The sequence below is a fragment of the Pristiophorus japonicus genome, chromosome 5 (assembly GCF_044704955.1).
Source record: "Pristiophorus japonicus isolate sPriJap1 chromosome 5, sPriJap1.hap1, whole genome shotgun sequence".
Lineage (NCBI taxonomy): Eukaryota > Metazoa > Chordata > Chondrichthyes > Pristiophoridae > Pristiophorus > Pristiophorus japonicus.
Genome location: NC_091981.1, coordinates 33479087 through 33503652, shown reverse-complemented (window position 1 = coordinate 33503652; position 24566 = coordinate 33479087). Strand labels below are relative to the sequence as shown.

Genomic DNA, 24566 nt, shown 5'->3' with positions numbered 1-24566 from the left:
CAAAAGAACAGATTATCTGGTGATTATCACATTGCTTGTGTACAAATTGGCTGCCGCATTTCCTACATTACAAAAGTGACCATACAAAGTATTTAATTGGCTGTAAAATGCTTTCAGACGTCTGGTGGTCGTGAAAGGCGCTATATAAATTCAAATCTTTTCTTTTTATAATTAAGCATTTCATTTTTAGAAAATTCCAATGAAACTCCATTTCAAACAAAAATTTGTCAAATTCACATCTTTCTAAATGGAGATTATTGTGCAGTAGTTAATTAATTTTTTGTCCGGTGGAAAGGGATGTTTCATTAAGGGTGCTTAAAAGAACTGACCTTGTACCATAGTGTTGCAAGTAAAATCATTTTCACTTCCTCGCATTTAAAGAATTATGCCTGTTTTTTTTTTAAGGCATTTGATCACATCCTGTCTGCAATAGAAGATATCTCGGGGCAAATTGGACACAACTATCTTCGAGACAAGTATGTAAACTTAGTGAAAGATTTCCTTGGTGTTCTGTAAATGTTCAGCACAATTCATTAATACTTACTTCCCTTATTGTGTAACTTACCAATTTTTATCGTTTTAGGGAAAGGTGCAGTATGACCTATCAGATCTTGTTTCTACTGGTTCTGTGCCAGATCTGTGCTTGTATTGAAATAACAATCACTGCGTGATCCAATACTCATACAGACTGACTGCCCTTCTGTAACAGTACAACTTAGAATGCTGGATTTCCGGTTCAGCTCATTTCGGGGCAGTAAAGTTTGCCCGGGATCAGTTTCCGTCTCAGACAGCAAAATTTGGCAGCTGGGCCTTGAGTGTGGGGTGGAGCGCTAAAGGAGGCGTTGTACACCCCTCTCAGGGTGCTAGGCCAGCTGAACATGCAAAAATCCTGGGCTAAACAGCTGGCCTCGGAGCACTCTAAGAGAGGCCTGGGGAAACATAGAAACATAGAAATAGGTGCAGGAGTAGGCCATTCGGCCCTTTGAGCCTGCACCACCATTCAATATGATCATGGCTGATCATTCACCTCAATACCCCTTTCCCGCTTTCTCTCCATACCCCTTGATCCCTTTAGCCGTACGGGCCATTTCTAACTCCCTCTTGAATATATCCAATGAACTGGCATCAACAACTCTCTGCGACAGGGAATTCCACAGGTTAACAACTCTCTGAGTGAAGAAGTTTCTCCTCATCTCAGTCCTAAATGGCCTACCCCTTATCCTAAGACACTGTCCCCTGGTTCTGGACTTCCCCAACATCGGGAACATTCTTCCTGCATCTAACCCTGTCCCATCCCATCAGAATCTTGTATGTTTCTATGAGATCCCCTCTCATCCTTCTAAACTCCAGCGTATAAAGGCCCAGTTGATCGAGTCTCTCCTCATATATCAAAACAACCCACCAAAAACATTCACAATAAATAACTCACGCCACCACAACATAAATCGCAAAAAAAATAAACAATCACACTTACCTGAGGTGGACATTACTTACCTCATTGCAGCCACTGCAGTTCGGACCACCCACTTTCACAGGCAGTCAGAGCAGGGCGCTCTACCCACGCCTAGGATCGGGCAGCAGCCAAAAATCGAGCCGGTGTCGCAACCAAGGGCATTGCACACTGGCTCGCCTCTTTTCTGGACGGTAATGCTCCGCGCCCCGCCGAAACCGGCACCGCAAGTCCTGGTGGGGCTTTGGAAGCCACCTTTGCCGCCCCTCCAGTGCCAAAACTGAGGTGGCAACAAGCCGAAAATCCAACCCAGAGTTCTAGACCCAAAGACGTTTCACCAAATGTTCGTTTTAGATTTTTACTGCTTTTCAGTTCTTCCCTGCCCTCTCAATTTGGTTAATCTATATGAACCGCGGCCCCCTTACTATGGTTTGTTCTATTTCAGGTGGACTAACTTTGATAGAAAGTACCTGAGTAAAGTAATGATGAGGAAATCGGCACAGATTAGTCGGGATAAGATCCTCAGCGTTTTCCGTGAGCTGAATCTGAAGGATGCCATCAGCTACGTGTCTGAGGTAATCGCGCCAGTGGGTAGGTTAGTTAAGCAGATGCAGAGAAGGCAGGCTGTATCTGGCAGCTGGTATATGTGGCAGTTGGTATGTCTGATAATGTGTTGGTCTAATAAAATGATCAGTATCAGTAAGAAAATGCTAAACCTTTATAGATCTTCAGTTAGGCCTCAGCTGGAGTACTGTTCAGTTTTGAATACCACACTTTCGGCCTTGGAGTGGGTGCAGAGGAGATTTGCTGTAATGACACCAGGGATGAGGAACTTCAGTTTTGTAGGCAGACTAGAGAAGCTGGGATTGTTCTTCTGAAAGCAGAGAAGATTATGGGGAGATTTTAATAGAGGAGTTCAAAATCATGAAGTGTTTGGATAAAGTAATTAAGGAGAAACTGTTTCCATTGAAAGGTGGGTTGATAACCAGAGGACACAGATTTAAGATAATTGGCAAAAGAACCAGAGAGGAGATGAGAATTTTTTTTTAAATATAATGAATTTTAATGATCTGGAATACACTAACTGAGAGTGGTGAAAGCAGATTTGAATAGTAACTTTCAAAAGGAAATTGGATACAAACTTGAAAGAGAAAAAATTGTAGGGCTATGGGGAAAGAAGTGGGACCAATTGGATAGCTCTTTCAAAGAACCATCATAGGTATAAAAGGGCCAAATGACCTGCTTTGCTGTTGTATGATTCTCTCACTCAATACCATAAAGCTGCACTGTTCATGGGTTGTTAACCAGTGCATGTTGTGTGCACAAATAAGGTATTGAAGAGCGAGGGTCTCTGAACCTACAATCTGCCTTATATTGTGTCCCTTCCTGTTCACTGCAATTGTCACTATCCATTACCTGCTCGAGAAAAGGGCAAACCTGCCACTTTGCTGGGTGAGGGTGATTATGAACAAAAGAAATAGGAGCAGGAGAAGGTCATTTGGCCTGTCAAGCCTGCTCCGCAATTCAATAAGATCATGGCTGATCTGATCATGGACTCCGCTCCATTTCCCTACCTGCTTCCCATAATCCTTTACTCACTTATCGCTCAAAAATCTGTCCAGCTCAGCCTTAAATATATTCAATGACCCAGTCTCCACAGCTGTCTGGGGCAGAGAATTCCATAGATTTACAACCCTCAAAGAAGAAATTCCTCCTCATCTCAGTTTTAAATGGGCAGCTCCTTATTGAGACTATGTTCCCTAGTTTTAGTTTTTCCTAAAAGTGGAAATATCCTTTCTGTATCCACCTTGTCGAGCCTCCTCATTATCTTGTATGTTTCGATAAGATTACCTTTCATTCTTCTGAACTCACAGAAACATAGAAAATAGGTGCAGGAGTAGGCCATTCGGCCCGTCGAGCCTGCACCACCATTCAATAAGATCATGGCTGATCATTCCCTCAGTACTCTTTTCCTGCTTTCTCTCCATACCCCTTGATCCCCTTAGCCGTAAGGGCCATATCTAACTCCCTCTTGAACTGGCATCAACAACTCTCTGCGGCAGGAAATTCCACAGGTTAACAACTCTCTGAGTGAAGAAGTTTCTCCTCATCTCGGTCCTAAATGGCTTATCCCTTATCCTAAGACTGTGTCCCCTGGTTCTGGACTTCCCCAACATAGGGAACATTCTTCCTGCATCTAACCTGTCCAGTCCCGTCAATCTTATATGATTCTATGAGATCCCCTCATCCTTCTAAACTCCAGTGTATAAAGGCCCAGTTGATCCAGTCTCTCCTCATATGTCAGTCCAGCCATCCCGGGAATCAGTCTGGTGAATCTTTGCTGCACTCCCTCAATAGCAAGAACGTCCTTCCTCAGATTAGGAGACCAAAACTGAACACACTATTCCGGGTGAGGCCTCACCAAGGCCCTGTACAATTGCAGTAAGACCTCCCTACTCCTATACTCAAATCCCCTAGCTGTGAAGGCCAACATACATTTGCCGCCTTCACCGCCTGCTGTACCTGCATGTCAACTTTCAATGACTGATGAACCATGACATCCAGGTCTCGTTGCACCTCCCCTTTTCCTAATCTGCTGCCATTCAGATAATATTCTGCCTTTGTGTTTTTGCCCCCAAAGTGGATAGCCTCACATTTATCCACATTAAACTGCATCTGCCATGTAGTTGTCCACTCACCTAACCTGTCCAAGTCACTCTGCAGCCTCTTAGCGTCCTCCTCACAGCTCACACCGCCACCCAGTTTAGTGTCATCTGCAAACTTGGAGATATTATACGCAATTCCTTCATCTAAATCATTGATGTATATTGTCAAGAGCTGGGGTCCCAACACTGAGCCCTGCGGCACCCCACTTGTCACTGCCTGCCATTCTGAAAAGGACCCGTTATTCCAGACTCTCTGCTTCCTGTCTGCCAACCAGTTCTCTATCCCGTCAATACATTACCCCCAATACCATGTGCTTTAATTTTGCACAACAATTTCTTGTGTGGGACCTTGTCAAAAGCTTTTTGAAAGTCCAAATACACCACATGCACTGGTTCTCCCTTGTCCACTCTACTAGTTACCTCCTCAAAAAATTCCAGAAGATTTGTCAAGCATGATTTCGCTTTCATAAATCCATGCTGACTTGGACCGATCCTGATGCGCTGTTATTCCATCTTTAATAATTGATTTCAACATTTTCCCCACTACTGATGTCAGGCTAACCCGTTTATAATTACCCGTTTTCTTTCTCCCACCTTTTTTAAAAAGTGGTGTTACATTAGCTACCCTCCAGTCCATAGGAACTGATCCAGAGTCGATAGACTGTTGGAATGTGTATAGGCCCAACCTACACAACCTATCGTCATAAGTCAACCCCCTCATCTCCGGAATCAACCTAGTGAACCTTCCCTGAACAGCCTCCAATGCAAGTATATCCTTCCTTAAATATGGAGACCAAAACTTTACGCAGTACTCTAGGTGTGGCCTTACCAATACCCCATACAGTTGTAGTAGGACCTCTCTGCTTTTATACTCTATTCCCCTTGCAATAAAGGCCAACATTACATTTGCTTTCCTAATTACTTGGTGTACCTGCATACTAACTTTTTGTGTTTCATGCACAAGGACCCCCAGGTCCCTCTGTACTGCAACACTTTGCAAATTTTCTCCATTTAAATTGTAATTTACTTTTCTATATTTTCTGCCAAAGTGGATAACCTCACATTTTCCCACATTATACTCCATCTGCCCAATTTTTGCACACTCATTTAGCCTATCTATATCTCTTTGCAGATTTTTGTGTCCTCTTCACAACTTGCTTTCCCACCCATCTTTGTTTCATCAGCAAACTTGGCTACATTACACTCGGTCCCTTCATCCAAGTCATTAATATAGATTGTAAATAGTTGAGGACCCAGCACTGACCCCTGCGGCACCCCACTAGTCACTGTTTGCCAACCGGAAAATGACCCATTTATCCCGACACTCTGTTTTCCACTATTGAGATGTTTTACTGTCTTCTCCCGTGATTTGTTCAACGTCTCTGCCATTTCCTTTCCCTGTTCCCCATTATTAATTCCCCAGTCTCATCCTCTAGGGGACCAATATTTAGCCACTCTTTTCCTTTTTATGTACCTGCAGAAACTCTTACTATCTGCTTTTATATGTTGTGCTAGTTTACTTTCATAATCTATCTTCCCTCTCTTTATCATTTTTCTCGTCATTCTTTGCTGGCTTTTAAAACTTTCCCAATCCTCTGGCCTCCCACTAGTCTTGGCCTCATTGTATGCCCTTGTTTTCAATTTGATACCATTCCTTATTTCCTTAGTTAGCCACAGAAGGTTATCCCTTCTCCTACAGTCTTTCCTTCTCATTGGGATATATTTTCGTTGCAAGTTGTGAAACATCTCCTTAAATGTTGAGTGAAGAAATTTCTCTTCATCTCAGTCCTAAATGGCCAGCCCCTTATTCTGAGACTGTGACCCTGTGTTCTAGATTCCCCAGCCAAGGGAAAATAACCCTGTCAAGCCCCTTAAGAATTTTATATGTTTCAATTAGATCACCTCTCATTTTTCTAAACTCTAGGGAATATGGGCCTAGTCTACTCAATTTCTCCTCATAGGAAAATCCCCTCATCCCAGGAACCAGTCTAGTCAACCTTTGCTGCACTCCATCTTAAGGCAAGTAGGTAAGGAGACCAGAACTGTACACAGCTCTCCAAGTGTGGCCTCACCAATGAATGAGTGACACAATAATGTTCTGCACAAGCACTGATGTCCTTTGTTTAACATGCTGCTTGCATAATCTAAAGGAAAGCTTGGTCATATCTCCGGGGCAATTGTGCTGAATCACACCAGACCATATAAAATAATGGTGTTGAAATGAAATTCTCAACCTTATTTCCCAACCACCCCCGCCCCTTGTAAAGCACTAATCAAATACAATATTGGAAAATTCCAGTTATCCAGCTCAGTTTACTATACCTTTGATCTTCTTTGTCTAATTGCTTTGATTTTCATCCTAGATAGTGAGTCTTTACTCAGGAGGATGTGTCTATTTGAACAATAAATTTATAAATCGTTGGGGTTTAATTGAAGAGGATAAGTACAAGGCGTGACTCAAAAACTTATTGCTGTCAAATAAAAACACACTAATGATTGTTTCCTTGAAAACAGGAGCAATTAAGTATAATGTTTGCAACAGGCAGTCTACTAGTTGAGTCTGGGGTTCCTGCAGTAGATCGGCATGTAATGGAACCATTGATCATTCTATTAATTAGCCCGTGTCACAATGACGATCAGTAATAGACTCAGACATCACTGAAGATGGCCATTTGGCCCATCGTGCCTGTGCCAGCTCTATAAAGTGTCAGCCAAGATTTTGGGCCCAAGTCTCTGGAGTGGATTTTGGACCCATGACCTTCCGACTCTGGTGAGAGCGTTACGATTGAGCCAAGTCTGATGTAGAACGTGCAAGTATTGACGACGGGGTCCAACACCGCCTTCAATGTGCCAGCGCAGCCTTCGGTCGCCTGAGGAAGAGAGTGTTTGAAGACCAGGACCTCAAATCTGGCACCAAGCTTATGGTCTACAGGGCAGTAGTGATACCCGCCCTCCTATATGGCTCAGAGACATGGACTATATACAGCAGACATCTCAAAACGCTAGAGAAGTACCACCAATGCTGCCTCCGCAAGATCCTGCAAATCCATTGGCAGGATAGACGCACCAACATCAGTGTTCTCATTCAGGCCAACATCCCCAGCATCAAAGCATTGACCACGCTCGATCAGCTCCGTTGGGCGGGCCACATCGTCTGCAAGCCCGACACGAGACTCCCAAAGCAAGAGCTCTACGCGGAGCTTCGATGCGGCAAGCGAGCCCCAGGTGGGCAGAGGAAACTCTTCAAGGACATCCTCAAAGCCTCCTTGATAAAGTGAAACATCCCCCACCGACACCTGGGAGTCCCTGGCCCACAACCACCCAAAGTGGAGGAAGACCATCCGAGAGGGCGCTGAGCACCTCGAGTCCCATCGCCGAGAGCAAGCAGAAAACAAGCACAGACAGCGGAAGGAGCGTGCAGAAAACCAGGCTCCCCACCCACCCTTTCCTTCAACGACTGTCTGCCCTGCCTATGACAGAGTCTGTAATTTCCGCATTGGACAGTACAGTCACCTGAGAACTAACTTTTAGAGTAGAAGCAAGTCCGCCTCGTCTTTGTCATCTGCTTTAATTTACTGGATATCTGTTGAATTCCAAAATGTAATTTACACCTCCTAGGTGTCTACAATTAATTGAACAATTTCTGTTCCTTTGACCGTCGATGTGTGACACTTGTGGCTTTTCATTTTTGTAGGGAGAACGGCGAGGGTCCTTGGCTTTTATTCGCTCGAGCAGTGATGTTAATGTTGACTTCACTGGGCCTCGTCACTCTGTCGTAGACTCATCTGTCTCTGCAGTGCTGTAAGTATTGGCCACGATAGAATCTCCTCTTAATGACCAAAAGTGTTTGAGCATTCGTTTCACGCAGGGAGAGCCATTCTTTGTCAGCACACATTTCTCTAAACCACCTGAAACACAGCCTGGATCGAGAACTGATTTGAGTGTAAAAATCCTAATGCAGTTTTGAAATTGATTTGAGAAAGTCTTGCATTTATATAGCGCCTTTCATGACCTCCAGGCATCCCAAAGTGCTTTACAGCGAATGAAGTACTTTAGAAAAGTTGTTACTGTAGGAACCACTGGAGCTAATTTGCACATAGTAAGGTCTCACAAACAGCAATGAGATAAGATTAGATAATCCATTTTAGTGGTGTTGGTTATGGGATAACTATTGGCTAGGACACCATGAGAATGCCCCTGCTCTTGCTCGAAATAGTGCCATAGGATCTTTTACTTTCACCTGTGAGGGCAGACGGGACCTCGGTTTAAAATCTCATCCGAAAGACAGCACCTCCGACTGCAACGGTCCCTCAGTACTGCACTGAGAGTGTCAGCCTGGACTATGTGCTCAACTCACTGGAATGGGACTTGAACTCACGAACTTCTGACTCGGAGGTGGGAGCGCTACCAAGGTTGACACTTTGTGACAAGATAGGTTTGTTTTCCCAGGCGAGAGAGTACCAGCGAGGTGTGCCTGGACATGCAAGCGGTTGAGAACAGAGTGAAGAGCGTAAAGGATCGAGAGGAAACAGTCACTCACCACATGTTGCAGCAACATCTGTACAAACCCAGGCAACGGGTAAGGAAACTCATGGGCCCACTCCGGCTGTTTGCTGCCCCTCTGCATTTGGGAAGTGTTCAGAATTCTAAGTTGTGCTCTTTCTTTCTTATTCAGTTTTTAAAAAATGTGCACAGATATGATCAGCACATGAGCTATAGGTGCCGTTACCTGATACCTAGTTGGTTTAGTGCTCACACTTTGCTCAGTGTGCTACTAAATAAAAGGTTGGCAAAATCCCATCTCATTCCGCTGAATAAATATTCATCAGTCTATTTACACATATTTGTATTTGTGCTAGGGATCTGGAATATGCTATAGAATCAGTGGGGAGTACATGGCCAATGTTTCCCCGAAGGTGTGTGGCCATACACCAATCGGGACATCCTATGCAGGCCAGTCATCTGCTGCTGCTGGAAGATGCCACGCAGCAAATTTAAAGGGACCACACACTTAGACCACAAATTTAAAGGGACCACGCACTTAGACCGTAAATTAGAGGGAACATTGGATGTGGCCTCAGGAGCCCGGAGAGATAAAGCTCACTCCTTGGTACTGTAGTGTACTTGCTTCACGGATTCTTTGCTGAAGAATTCATAGCTACACATTTGCTATAAAGAACTAGCTGGTTTATTAGCAAAGGTTTAACAATGAAACTGAACCCTGCCAGTTCACCCACCAGGTTCACAACTGCACGCCTCAACGTGGAGAACCTGAACTCAGTTAAGTGGGGTTTTATTGAGTCTTGTGAACATTGCATGATTGGCTAAGCCACTCACAGTGCAACAGCTCGACCACTCTTTTTTTTTGTTGGAAACAAAAATAAAACCATTAAATCAAGTGCCCCCATCTGGGGGACACTCCAAAAGCTCCACAACTCTTTTGGAGTAAACCATAAATAAACATTAAATCAAGTGCCCCCCCGATCTGGGGGACACTCCAAAAGCTCCACAACTCTTTTGGAGTAAACCATAAATAAACATTAAATCAAGTGCCCCCCTGATCTGGGGGACACTCCAAACACTTTTCACGTGCCTTTTTTTTTGTTTTTTTTGTGATTTTTGTGAGGTTTTTTGTGATTTTTTTTTTTTGGACATTAAAATCGTATATTTTACAAGTGCCCCCTATAAAAGGGGAGGGGGGACACTAAAACCGGTAGTTAAAACAAATTAAACCTTAAAACATATAAAATCAAATAAAATTTGGTTGCCGGGGGTAACGATGCACTCCAGTCCCTCTGGCGCCCACCTCTCACAGAAGGCTGCGAGCGTACCGGTGGACACGGCGTGCTCCATCTCTCAGGACACCCTGGTGCGGATGGACGCACGGAAGAGAGGCAGGCAGTCAGGCTGAACGTCCCCCTCGACCGCCCGCTGCCTGGACCAGCTGATGGCACCCTTGGCCGTACCCAGGAGCAGTCCTACGAGGAGGCCTTCGGACCTACTCGCTCCCCTCCGCGCAGAGTGCCCAAAGATCAGGAGTGTGGGACTGAAGTGCAACCAGAAGTTGAGGAGCAGCCCCTTTAAATAATGAAACAGGGGCTGCAACCTCGCACACTCCACAAAAACGTGGAACACGGACTCTTCCAGACCGCAGAAATTGCAGGCGGCCTGGGAGCCCGTGAACCGACGTAAACGTTTATTGCATGGGACTGCTCCGTGCACCATCCCTCAGGCCAAGTCCCCGATTAAATAGTGGGGGGACCCCCGCCTCCTCCGGACGGCAAGATGGTACGCCATGGCGTGTCCGGACGGCAGACGAGGATGGCAAGGTTGAGGGTGTGCAGGAGCAGCCCGTACGGGAAATCCCTCCGCGCAGAACTGAAAGGCACGGAGGGGATTTCCCCAAGGCGGCTCAAGTTGTGAGGCGCCGGCTCCCGAGGGGGGTTCCGGGGTTTGGCGCCGATGAGGAATTCCGTCCGAACGGGGGACAGTTTGGACGGGATCTCCCCACGTGCTTGAGCCTCCTTGACACACCTAACGGAATCAGGGCCCAGAGCTGCAACAGCTCTACCAACCTGTGAGCATGCTCGCAGGTGCATACATTACAAGTACAAATAGGCAAGAGATGGAATTGTAAAAGGGAATTTTTGTAGTATCAGTTTTAGTGTTTGTCTGTATACGACAGCTGTAGGGGATTGGTTCACCTCAATGGAATAAGAAAAGCAAATAGACTTGCCACAACCTTCCCTGTGACCAAGTACAGGGAAAAATATAAGAATCTGGGGAAAGGCCAAGGACTCGTGATTACACTGGTTAGCACCAGGCGAGTTTAGCTCAAGGTAAGGCTCGACTGGGCAGGATGGCCTTGCTTTGTGATGTGCTATCCATCGTTATGTGTTTTTGAAATGGTTTGTTGGCGGCCGAGCAGAAATTGCACTTGTCGGTTCCTTTGTTCTCTTCCCCTGGGTTTCTCCCCTCCCTGCTTGCAGTTGCCGATTCTTTTGCTGCGGGAAAGTTGGCCCCAGCAGATTTCCAGTACTTCGTTGGTGGGTGTGTGCCCAAAGAGGGCGGATTGACCGAGCATGAGGGGGAGGAGACACGTCCCAGCCAAGATTCATTGCCCACCAATGCTTGTGACTGAACTGTTGTCCCAACTGGTATGCCTGGGTCAGCACAGACCAAGGTTTGAACCTATGATCCGCCTGTACTGTATAACACTGTCGTACACTAGCCGATTCATTTACTAATTGAATTTACCGTTGTTCTTTAATGTACTGTGTGTCTACACATTTTCTCTGGACCTTTTGATTCTTTCAGAGGAGCATTAGGATCAGAAGTAGGCCACTCAGCCCCTCGGGCCTGCTCTGCCACTCAATTCCATTTACCCACCATTGCTCTATTCCTTGATACCCTTACCAAACAATGATACCCTTATCTAATCAATAAGGTAAGAGAGGAGGCGAATGAGCTGCTAGGAGTGAAACCTCTTGCTGCACTCTGTATTCACTGGCTCAATTGTTTTTTTTTAAAGTACAAGCTTAATTACAGCCGTCACAAACTGATACGCAATGAAGATGAGAAACAAGATAAAGAGATATTCCAGCGCACCATGAAAAAGAGACTGGAAAATTTCAAACCCACCAAGCTCGGAGCCAATTACAACACTAAATTTAGGAACATGAAGAAAGAAAGAGCAGCCAAAAAGGTAAACTGAAGTCGTGACGGCATTTCTTTTCATTGAGAATAAAACTTTGTTTTACACGGCTGTTTTACACTTTGTAAATGATACTTTAAAGTGGGACCTCCTTCCTGAAAATGTATGGGGGACGGGAGGGACTGTTTGTCGTCTTTCTGAAGTTATGATCTGGAATGCACTGCCTGAACAGGTGGTGGAAGCAGATTCAACAGCAACTTTCAAAAGTTAATTGGATAAATTCTTGAAAGGGGAGTAAATGACAGGGCTATGGGAAAGAGCAGGGGGGGTGGGACTAATTGGACTGCTCTTTCAAAGAGGCATGATGGCCCGAATGGCTCCTTCTATGATGTAAGATTCTACAAAGAGCATGCGCATAACTCAATAAAGTTTGTGAACAAAGATTTGTCAAATGGAGATTCATGATTTTGGTGCTTATTTAATTGCTTTTGAGCACTTCAGTGGATCTCCTGCCCACAGGTTCCTAATAGCCTGACCTTGGCAGAGCAATGCTGTAGTGTGAAATATCATTCTCCTATGCTCCGTGCAGAAAGCTTTAGAGAATGGTTGTTTCCATAGACTAAAGCTCACCTTAAAGAACAAGGTAAATAAAGGCAAGGACATCCTTCTTGAAATACTGCCCAATTAGTTAAAGTTGAAAAATCCCTTTTACATGGAGGAAGATAAAGGCCAATTAATGTGCAGTTCAGCTCCATTTTGATTCCCTCTCATCTGGTATTGAGTTTGACTGATTGCCTGACTTACAGCTCATCCTCCAGTTACATTTCTGACACTTGGGGCCCTGATATTTATGGGGGGGGAGGTGCGGGGGAGGGCGGAAATGGCCAGGGAACATGTCTAGGCCAGGGACCTGTAAGTCCTGCTGGAATTAATGGCAGGACCTCCTAATTTTGTTTCCCGCCCAGCAGCCAGCCAAATTGACAGGCTGGCCGGTTAACCGGATGGAAAAATCAGCAGAGGCTGTAACTGGGGGCCCTTGGAAATATTGCCTGGCAATCGGGAGGGAGGGGGAAGGCCGCAGATCAGAGCTTGGGGAAGGGAGGAAGAAGGAGGCCATCGCAGGAGGGGCAAAGTTGGAGATCAGTGCTGGGCGGGGTGGGGGGGGTGGAGAGTACGGTTGAGGTTGTGGGGAGGTCTGAGATCACTGCAAGTGGGAAAGAGAGACCTCGATTGGCAGAGGGGAGGCCAAAGGCTTCCTTGAGGCGCCTGGGGGGGAGCACCTCCTGCCCGTCCACATCCACAAGGAGTGGTGTAAAAGGAATGTACCTTCCTGAGCCGGCTGCTCCGGCCTCCCTTTCACTGTCGCACCCTAGGCAGTAACTGTTACATTTAATTCAGGCTACCAATTTCACTGAGGCTGATTCAAGTATGTTAATAAAGTGACACCTGTCTTCACAGCGGGACACTTGCGCACCGTAAAAACCACCACCGTGAAAATAGTGGCAGGTGTGTACGCGGCGAGTTGGGGACATGTTCCCCGTTTCTTTTCATTTTCCCCCTGCCCCCTCCCCTGACCTTTTTCCGCCCACTGTGGGTGGTTAATATCGAGGCTTTCGAGTGGAGTTGTTCATAACTCGTCATCACTGGTGTTAGTGGGATGGCTCCTAGCTGAGAAAAGAGTTCAGAAATGCTGATTCCTGGTGGGGGAAACAGGTATATCACTGATTATAGCTTTCCAAAGATGACCCTTCCCTGCAAAGGTCTCCATGAAAGTGCGTGTACAGTTTTATATAGGGAGGAGATAAACGTAATCAATCATCTTTTGCATGCAAGTGATGAGTTTGGTTATGATTTCAGTTGCATTTGCTGTGATTTCATTTGCAAATTAACAATAACAAATGAGCAAAAGTTGTATCACGAAGCTGGTGCCCCTTTAAGTCCTGTTCTAGCTCTCCTGATTTTGTTACAGAAACACAGTGATGCAGTGCCGAATGGAAGGCTCCCGACACACACAGTTGCGTTCCATATCGATAAAGGTAATTCTTGGAGTGCATTTTCACCTCTGTTCCCCGCCTTCTTTCCAGGGATGACCGACTTCCTTCTTTTGTTTTTTTTTTCCGTTTAATCCCTACACCTTCCTATCCAGAGGCCAATAGTAATGCCCTTCCTGCCAGCCTAGGTGTCTGCCTTGCATTCTCCCTTGTGAGTGAAAAGGTTGTGGGTTAAAATCCAACTCCAGAAACCTGAGCACAAAATCTAGGCTGGCACTCACTCCAGTGCAGTGCTGAGGGGGTGCTGCACTGTCTGAAGTACCGCCTTTCGGAGGAACGTTAAATCGAGGCCCCATCTGCCCTCCCCGGTGGACGTAAAAGATCCAATGGTGTTATTTTGAAAAAGAGCAGGCGATTTCTCCCCAGTCCAATATTCATCCCTCAATCAACAGCACTAATAAAACAGATTATCTGGTCAATATCACATTGCTATTTTTGGGATTGTGCTATGCGCTAATTGGCTGCTGCGATTCCTGCATTACAGCAGTGACTATGCTTCAAAAGCATTTCATTGACTATAAAGTGCTTTGGAACATCCTGGGGCTGTGAAAGGTGCTATATAAATGCAAGTTCTCTGTCTCACCCCAACTTTACCTGGAGCACAGATCAGTCTTGGACTGTTCTTGGTGAGTGTGTAGCTCAGTAACACACTGGACAGTGCACTGACCCACTAAGCCACCCAACGTCCATACCGATTTCGCCCTCCTTCCCAGGGAAGAGTATGACCTCCACTTGTCCTTGGAGCTGGAGCTCCGGACGTGGGATTGGATTACAAACCAAGTTTGAGTTTTACCCTGTTGGAAAATTCCTCTCATATTGAAGGAAAACTCCGACCATCCTTGGTTTGGATTGCGTCACTCAGACCTGCAGGCCAAGAATGTCCTAGACTCCTATTCGTTGCTGAGTTGGGTGATCTTAAGTTGGCTGCAGGGCACTAAATTGGTTACCAGACCCCTGGATTAAAGAGTGGAAAGTCGGCTAAGGCTCTGGCTATCTGAAGGCAAAATAAAGTTCCAGCACTGTTATGTTAAGTACAAAATGGATGAACGTCTGTCCTCGAGTAAATCATCCTACAGGTGCCTATTTCCAACACATGATGTGAAAGTCCCAGCAGTATGCTTACCACAACCTCCGAAGGGCATTCCCATCAGAGTATTGGCATTTCCTATTCCCGCTCAGCCTTTCGCAGCATAACTAAGACCGCCTATTTCCACCTCTCTATCATTGCCCGTCTCCGCACTTGCCTCAGCTCATCTGCTGCTGAAGCCCTCATCCATGCCTTTGTTACCTCTAGACTTGACCATTCCAACGCACTCGTGGCTGGCCTCCCACATTTTACCCTACGTAAACTAGAGGTGATCCAAATCTCGGCAACCCGTGTCCTAACTTGTATCAAATCCCACTCACCCATCACCCCTGTGCTCGCTGACTTACATTGGGTTTCGGTTAAGCAACGCCTTGATGTCATAATTCTCATCCTTATTTTCAAATCCCTCCATAGCCTCACCCCCTCCCAATCTCTCTAATCTCCTCCAGCCCCACATGTCTGCACTCCTCTAATTCTGCCCTGATTAATCGCTCAACCATTGGTGACCATGCCTTCTGTTGCCTAGGCCCCAAACTCTGGAGCTCCCTGTCTAAACCTCTTGGCCTCTCTACCTCTCTTTCCTCCTTCAAGATGCTCCTTAAAACATAGCTTTTTGATCAAGCTTTTGGTTAGCTGCGCTAATTTCTACTTATGCGGCTCGGTGTCAAATGTTTATTTCATAATACTCCTGTGAATCGCCTTGGGACGTTTCACTACGTTAAAGGCCGCGAGCTTGAAGAGATCAGGTGCAGGCAGCGGAAGGAGCGTGCGGCAAATCAGTCCCACCCCCCCCCCTCTCCCTTCCCCCGACGAATGTCTGTCCCACCTGTGACAGGATCTGTGGCTCTCGCATTGAACTGTTTAGCCACCAAAGGACTCACTTTAGGAGTGGAAGCAAGTCTTCCTTGATTCCGAGGGACTGGCTATGAAGTTGATGATGAGTTGTTTTTGTTGACCAAAATGAGGAAGAAAATAGTCATTAACTAAAATGATTGTATTTTCTGCAACTGTTTAGCATCATGGACTCCTGGGTTGAATTTGCACAAAGCCCTTGAGACCCTTTTTTTTTAAGTCAGAAGAAACTTTATATCCTGTAAATCTGGATTTAAATCCATGACCCCTGCAAAAGAGTGCCCGTAGTATTGCATTTATTTGCTGCTGTATTTAAGAGCTGTCTTCTACCCATTTCTTCCAGACTCTGATGTCGAGGACAATTATGATACATCGGATGGAGGAATTAGTTTCCTAATTACTGCCCCAATCGAAGAATCCGATGAAACAAGAACTGGTAATATACTTTTCCTGTAGAACTATTCAGTGTGGTGACTGTTTCTCTCCCTGGATGTTTTCTCTGCTTATATTGTATTGGAGTCTAAAAGTTGGATTTGCAAACTCCAGCTGGTGTGACCAGCTCCTGTAGAGGGTCTTGGACCTTAGGGCTATAGTGAACTTGTTAAAGTTGAGTACTTTTGCATTGATGCACACCCACTTTCCATCAACACAACTATGCCCCATAAATTTACAATATCCTGGTAGCTGTTGCCAAAATATTAGACTAAAAATGAAATATGAAGGGCTTTCCAAAAAGCTCGGGAAGATCCCAGATTCAATCTTCAGTCTCTGCCAAGCTATCTGATCTTGGGACTGGTGTAGTGGCATCCCAGTTTGCCTCTGCACCATTTTGTAAGGGAGAAGAAAGCAGCTAGGGTTCTCAGTCCTGATCGCTATTGAGCGAATACCTCATGAAAGAGTGGACGTTGGTTTAGAGCGGGACTGGGCCCAGCTCCGATGTTTCTTGTGACCAAAAGGTGATTGGCAAAAGAACCAAAGATGACGCAAGAAAAACCTTTTTTACACAGCGAGTGGTTAAGGTCTGGAATACACTGCCTGAAAGGGTATTGGAGGCAGACTCAATTTTGTCTTTCAAAAGGGAAGTGGATAAGTATCTGAAGGAAAAGAAATTGCAGGGCTACGGGGAGTGGGACTAACTGAGAGCCGGCATGGGCTCGACGGGCCGAATGGCTGCCTTCTGTGCTGTAACCATTCTATGATTCTATGGAATAGCTGACCAATGCTCACTGTTGGCTACTAAACCAAAAAGCAGAAAATGCTGAAAGCACTCAGCAGGTCAGGCAGCAGCTATAGAGAGAGGAAGGAACGGTTGATGTGCGTTCTGGTGAAAGTGCAAGCTCTTTCTTTTTCAAAGCCTCCCATGACATGATGGATGTCGTACACTGATGCTCTTGGGCCACCTTGATGCATTCCAAAATTTGAAACTTGGGCAACTACACATTGCGTTTCCACAACTGTAGTTCTGAAGATCCTATTGTACACTTGCAAACTCTAGATTTCGAGCATTTCTTCCTATAATCCAACTTCATAGTTAAATGTCCTGTATAGACGGAGTCTTGGTTAGCTCTAACTTCTACATTTATTGCAGCGGCATTGTGTCTTTTGCATAGATTCTAACATTACAGTGTTTGTCATTGGCTATAATGTGATTAGGTTGGACCTCCTGCTGCACTTGTCTACTTATGAATTCTTCAGAGATTCTTTGAACTAATTCTTATTTTGTAATACTAAATAATTCCTGCAGGAATCAATAACCCGAGTTTTTCCACTGAGGAGGATCAGTCGGTGTACCAAATGATTCCACCGTGGATGTCCAATGAAGAAACAGTAGTTCCATCCCAGAGGGCCCGTTTACAGATTCCAAGGAGTCCCAACAACTTCAGGCGCCTCACGCCTTTGCAGCTCAGCAACCGATCCATTGATTCGTTTTTGCTCGCAGACATCTCGGATGAGCATCCGTTGTCTTTCCTACCTGAATCATCAATGTAATTACATTATCCACTTTACCCTTTTGCTTCACAAAGAACAGCCCGTTGATCTCACAATGACCCAAATACGAGTTCCCATCAACCATAGAATTATCAAATGTATTTATATTAAGGTTTGAATAATGGTTTTGCTTTGACAATATTAAAGATGAAATTACTGAATATTTAGGTGAAGAGAAAATAATTAGAAGCAGCCAATGTTGATTTCGGAAAGGAAGATTGTACTTGATGAATCTAATCGTGATCTTTGAGGGGGGTGACCAATATGGTGGATGGGAGGAAATGCAGTGGATGCGGTCGGTGCACATGGTCTTTCAGAAAGGCTTTGACCAGGTACCTCACAGGAGACTATTGGAGAAGATTAAGGGATGTGGAATTGGGAGAAAGGCAGTACATTGGATTAAAAACTAGTTTGAAAGGAGGAAATGGAGTATAGGGCAATGGAGTGGTTGGAATTGGTGGTGATGTCCCAGAGGGTTCTGTTCTGGGCCAACTTCTGTTCACGGTATATATCAATGATTTGGATAAGGGCTAGAGGGAATGGTGTTCAACTTTGCAGATGATGCCAAAATATGAATCCTAGTAAATAATTGAGTCCAGCGGAAGAGGCAAGAGGATATGAATAAGCTGGTGGAATGTGCAACAAAGTGGCAGATGGAATTCAGTGACACTAGATGTATGGTGCTTCATTTTGATTTATAGAAAAATTATATTTGAGGGAAAGCTGGGTGATGTGGAAGAGCAGAAGGATTTGGGTTCAGGTTCACAAGACATTCAAAGCAGCACCTCGAATGGAATACTGTGGCGATGATGAAGTGGAGATGTAATGGCGAATCTGCATAAACCTTAGCAATACCACAGTTGGAGGATTGTGTGCGGATTTGGGCTCCACACTCGAGGAAGGATGTTGAGGTAACAGGGAGGGTACAACACATTCACTAGAATGCTGCCTGATATGAGGAAATACAAATATGAAAAAGCAGTTTTTAATAAGAGCAGAGGATATTGGGGCTGATTTGACAGTTGTTTAAAATTATGAAGAGCTGAGGCAGAATAGATAGATACACTGTTTAGTGGTTGCTAGTCTAGAACAAAGGGATATAGATATAAGATAGGAGATTCCGTTTAGAGAGCACAATAATTTTTTTTACGCAAAGGGTAGCAGTGTTAGAAAATATCAGTTTAAAAGCAATTTTAATCCAAGATTGATATATTTATGCAAATGGTACTCAAATCTTAAAGTAATTGTTTTCAGTAATTGCCCCATAATTCAGTCTATTGTTAAGGCCTCTCCCAAAATCTATTGAACAAGTTCTCAAATGCAGCCTCATTTCAATTTTCTCTCTGTTTGTAAGTTGATATTATTCCTCTCTCCCCTAACTTTCTGGTGTCTCTATCTCTTTCAGATCTTCTCTCAACAGTTTGTAGTGTGTTTGAGTAGACTTTAAATGAACGTGGTCAATGATAAATGAGATATTGACGGAATACATGGGACATCTTGCAGATTGTTGCACAGTTCTGTAATCTGCGATTTCTTCCATTTATATTTTAGGAAGGGGATGGGAAAGCGAAGTAACTAACACGTACATCACAGTAGATAGTCCTCCACGTGGTACTGAGTTGACTCTTTTTAGGAGCCAGGTTGGGTAGCCTTAGTTCGGCTCCTAGTGGGTGCAAATACTCAGATTTTGACACCAATTGCTGATCTCTATTATCGAGGCAAGAGAGATGGCTTTAGGGAATGGAAGTGCTGCACTGGTGTGGTAATGGATACCAGAGTGATTGGGGTGATGGACAATTATTCGGATGGAGTGGAGGGAGCTGTACTTTGTATCTGACGCATGCAATGCCTGATCTGGTAGTGCCAAATGCTGATACTAGATACCTGAAATTGACATGAAAAGCCATCCTTTACCTAGCACTGATATTCTTCAACTTGCCTACATGCACACACCAGGTTCAAGCAGTGCAAAATTGAATGGAAACCAGCGCTTCACAGGGTTCAATTGAACAAAGAAGTTATTTTTCCCCTTTGAATTTTATCTTGAGCACACAGACTGTTAACTAATGGAAGCTTAAGCTGTTTACAAATGACTTTGAGATCCTTCCACATTCAGGTTGTGTGAACTGCATTTCCTTACTTTCTCACATCACTAACTTCGTTATCTCTCTTTGTGCTGCTGTTGCACTTTGAAAATTGAATTGCCTGTTCATTAACTCTTGTTTTCATTTACTGATTCTGTTTTCGCTCTAGCACTTTTATCATCATTTGTTCTTGCATTTTAACAGAACAATTTTCTCTCTCCTATTTGTTGTGTCTTTCCTACTATTTATCCCTGGATTAAGCTGCACATTGCTGAGAATAATGTCGACCTTGGGTAAAAAAAGTCACAAGACTGATGCAGTCAAAGGTCTCCGATAACGAAACAAACTGATGCTCGAGTACTTGTTAAAAACCTTATTGAACGCACATTATGAGTCTGCTTTTAATTCCATTTTATAAAAGTTTTGTTGCTGATGTATATGATTTATTGATATTTTAAGTTGTGAGGTTTCTAGTTACAGCTCCCTGGTCCTCTTGGACTGATCTATAGCCCTTTTGATCAACGTGAGTTGATAAATGGAAGCTTAGAGTAAAGTTATTTTTTTGCTCGCGGATCACTAAGGTGCATTAGAATATTGCTCCATATAGTTCAGACCACCTCCTCTATCGACTTAATGACATTTTAAGAAAAAGTGGCAGTATTTTTGCAAAGTGTGGATGCTGTCGTCCTATATTGAATGCAGTGCCATCCTGAGAATGTCCTCCAGGTTTTTCAGTGACTGAAGGAACCTGAGCCTCTAGTTGAAAACTCTGGCCTCAGACTATAGCCTGCTGGCCTGTAAATTCAAACCCTCACCGAGACAATTTACTATTTACCAGTTCTCAAGATAAATGGAATATAGTCAGGGGTTCCGACATTACAACAGTGACTACACTCCAAAAGTACTTCATTGGCTGTAAAGCGCTTTGAGACTTCCAGAAAGGCACTATATAAATTCAAGTCTTTCTTTTATATTTTTTAATAACTGTTGGCTCTGGACCCAATAGAGCAATATGACATTATCATTTCAGACAATTTAATCAGACATTCTTAAAGGGCTAGACTGTAGAAATTCTCACGTGACCATTTCCTGCTCTTGCGGAGTTACTTCCGGAGGAAGTGCCTTGCCATTTATATCTAGGGGTGAGGTGACGATTTTGTGAACAGGATGATATCATTTTCAAGTTTTGAACAAGTAAATGTTGCATCTTGTTTTTCGACACTGACTCACTTTCTTGTTGTGCAGGTAACTCTAAGTCAATCCCAAGTCCCCCTGCTTTGCCTAGCCCTTCCACCTTGGATGAGAAACACCTTTCCTGGAAAGATGACCAACCAAGCCAAGAAGATCCTAGCTCTGAGAGACCCTCGAGGATCTTCCCATCGTATCTCCAGAAGACCTGGGTGCAGAGCTATTCTTCACTGGAAAATGTAGAATCCCAAGTGCCCACCATTTCAGAACATGTGGCTGCACAAGAAGAGAGTTCTACTGAGATTGTTCTGAAAGCAACTGTTGACACCATCAGTGAAGCAGAGCTTAAGGAAGAAGACCATCCTACTCAGCATGGCAGCGAGGAACTTGACGTGAAAACAAAATATGTCGAGACGCTGAATGAAGAGCTGGAGGACAACAGTTCGAAGGACCCTGGGGTGCAGGAGCAGAAGCCATTGATCAGCAAGGACAATAAGATGCATTCTGCGGCAGCCAAGCGGGTGCAGAATCGGCGATCGTTTCACCGGCCCAAACCTCTGCGTTATCCAGTTCTCCAGAAACTTGGGTCTCTCCCAGTCTCTTGTCACATTCCTCCTCACTCCTTGGAACAAGAAGAAACACAGTTTTAAACGCAACAGTCCTCCACTACACCAGCAATAACCTAGAACCTTTTAATTAGTCAACTGTGCAACTTCTGGTTGTGCCATACAACTCCAGAACATGCATTTCATGTACAGGCACCGAAATGGAGCTCCACATTGGTACGCCAATCCTGGACTGCAGAGGGGAAAATAGGAGCAGCTACAATAAAAGAATTTTAGAGGGTATAGAATTAATATCCATGGTTTTCTATAAAACACATGTACTTGTACAGCGGTGGTGGGGTGGGGGGGGGGAACAAATCTTACTATGACCATGGAAATGCAGAAAAAAATCATGTTTTAAAATTTATTGGGAAATTGGCAGGCTTTTACGGATGTTTTTCTTATCCAATTTATTTTTTAGATGTTTTGTGTTGTAAGCTTTTTGTTGCAGTTCAGGTTTTCATTCTTGGCTTTAGAGCATTTTTAAAATAAAAGACCGACCAATACATATGCAATAGTCATCGGTGATGAGGTGCTGTAAAACCTAATGAGGTGTGAAAGTTAACCGACCAGTGGATCTCCAGGAAATCGGAGGTCAAAGAACAATAAGTCGCAATACTGTTTGGGCAAATATTTGAAAACCTGACTCCCTGTGTTGAGTGAATATTAACATTGCTGGCTTCATGGTACACGAGAAAAGGACGAGGCACAGTGGTGGAAGATTTTATCATAAGGCTTTATTTTTTGTTAAGTATCTTTGAGACACCACCTCAGACTGCAACAAAGGTCAAAATTGTGCAATATGGGATAAGAGGGAATCTTTTTTAATGCAGTTAGGATTTCAAATACTTTGCCGAGAGAGGACTGGCATTTAAGGTTGTTCTTTGCAATGCAGGAGGGAGTATTCCGGTGGATGTGCAATAGGTCTTATTGACCAGTGAAAGTAGTCCATGAACTCCTTATTTATTCCTCCATTTTGGTGAAAGGAACCTATATACTCTCACCTGAATACTGCCAGTCTTAAGTTTAAATAGTAAAGTGAGCTCCTGGTACCAGAGGTGGAGAGTAGTTGTAGCAATGATTGTCTCTTCCCTCCAACAGATGGAAGAATGAGACATCCAACCAGCTGCAAGCGTTCGTCTTCCAAAGATTGTGTTAAACCTTTCCTTGATTGCCACTAGTCGACACTCCTCAGGACACAACTCCTCCTCCACCCCACCCTTCCCCCACATTTCAAGGATTGAAGGACAACATTATTTACTCCCAATGTTCAGTGCACTGAGTATTTTAAATTGATCAAACTTGGGAGCTTGGAGAGTGAAAGCTGCCAACCTTCTTTGCAATTTAATATAATACATCACATCAGGGATAAACTCGCCATTGATTGGAGCGCCAGTGAAAAAGGGGTGTGCTGGGCCAAGGTCAGGGAATGCCACCGAGATTCAACTTTTCACCTGCCCCTCTTCTCAACCCACCTTCACCCTTCCAAGTCACTTCCAAATGTTCAGTGAATGATGTAAGCTGCAAGGTTGTAGATTAACGTTGTTCCAGAAGACACCTGGTGTCTTTTGTGTATCTGTTTTCTTTAGACACAAAATTTAATTTGATACCTGGCCTCTGGAGTGATGATGTAAGCATCACAGTGCAGCGGATCTGCAACCTAAACAATTCTGTTCTCTAGGTTAGTGACATTGGGATTCCAGTTGTGAAATTACCCTCCTCTTTATTATGTCTTGTGACATGCACCATCTCCGATTGACAGTGTTGGTTCCAGGCCTCAGCCAGAGCTTACTCTATAACCAGCCATTAGGAGGCATATAGGAGTTCCCTGAGGTAATGGCTGCCTCCCTCCCCTTACCGCACAGTTGAGGTCAGATAACCATTGTGTAGGAAATAACTAAATTCATTGGTATGATTATTCACATAGTGTTCAGCCGCACATAATGTACAACTGGATTTCAAGACTTTTTCAGTGTACACTATTCGCAACAAAATAAATAATTTCACCTATTTTGTGTAGAAACCCACATTGTTTTGGGCTGACCTTTTTTCAATGTAAAATGATGGACATTATATGTGAAATGACTTGTTAACGTGACACTGCCTTGGTTGTAGGCCAGTTGCTTTTCTTACCGGGTTTTTCTTTTGATTTTAGATTATTTTTGCCATATCTTCTTTCCTTCCTTCTCTTCCTTTGTTGAACAATGGATCAGTCATTTCTATTAGAATGCACTGTGGTGCTTCTGTGAACTTCATTGTGTTATTGATTAATGCTGTAAATAAGGTCCGACGGGCTGAATTTTAGATGCCGATTTAATAGGGGGGTATGATGACTATTGGCTTCAATGAGGGTTTTACGGGAGTACACTGTCTCTCTCTTACCCCTATCTCCATGTAGCAGCCAATCAATTGTTGTAAATGAACCAAATCTACATTATTATGTCTCCAGTTGGTAACGTGAACTGTACATTTGTGTATCTCCCAGTTCTGCTTAATATAATATGTCTTCCACATGTTTTATACTTGCTGATTAATACTGTATCATGTCCAAAGTTTTACTAGCTCTTGTTGGGAGTAAGAATATATTTTAAAATAAAATCTAAAAGGAAATAACGGATCTTTTAATCTAATAAAATTGCAGGCGATGTGCAAGTGATTCCTCAGGAATATAAAATGATCTTGTGTATGTGCCAAGCTACTAATTACTGTAACTTTTTATTTAGGTTGGTTTTATAGAGAGCTCACTGATGTAGAGAGCATTTATTTGTACATAATGTTAAAATGTGGACAAATCAAACATTTTGAAATTCAGACCACCTTTTTGAAACATCAGGGAATGAATGTGGTTATTCTACTCAAAACTAACAGACTATAACGATCCATACATTTGCTCAGCAAAAAGCCAACCATCCGAGATTGTTGGCTGATCTATCAGTCATG

The 24566-nt window shown here is 44.0% G+C and overlaps 1 protein-coding gene across 2 annotated transcripts in view; it reads left to right on the top strand.

The window, feature by feature from the left end:
* slc9a3.1 (solute carrier family 9 member A3, tandem duplicate 1) overlaps positions 1-21163 on the top strand; it is a 152070-nt gene extending 130907 nt beyond the window's left edge. For both annotated transcript variants that reach the window (XM_070880484.1, XM_070880483.1), the window contains exons 9-17: positions 406-476; positions 1896-2025; positions 7811-7917; positions 8566-8695; positions 11648-11821; positions 13740-13806; positions 16104-16196; positions 17505-17745; positions 21079-21163. In XM_070880484.1, coding sequence (XP_070736585.1) covers positions 406-476; positions 1896-2025; positions 7811-7917; positions 8566-8695; positions 11648-11821; positions 13740-13806; positions 16104-16196; positions 17505-17745; positions 21079-21082 — 1017 coding nt within the window. In that variant the 3' untranslated portion in view covers positions 21083-21163. The remainder of the gene's footprint in view (positions 1-405; positions 477-1895; positions 2026-7810; positions 7918-8565; positions 8696-11647; positions 11822-13739; positions 13807-16103; positions 16197-17504; positions 17746-21078) is intronic.
* The last annotated feature ends 3403 nt before the right edge of the window (positions 21164-24566 follow it).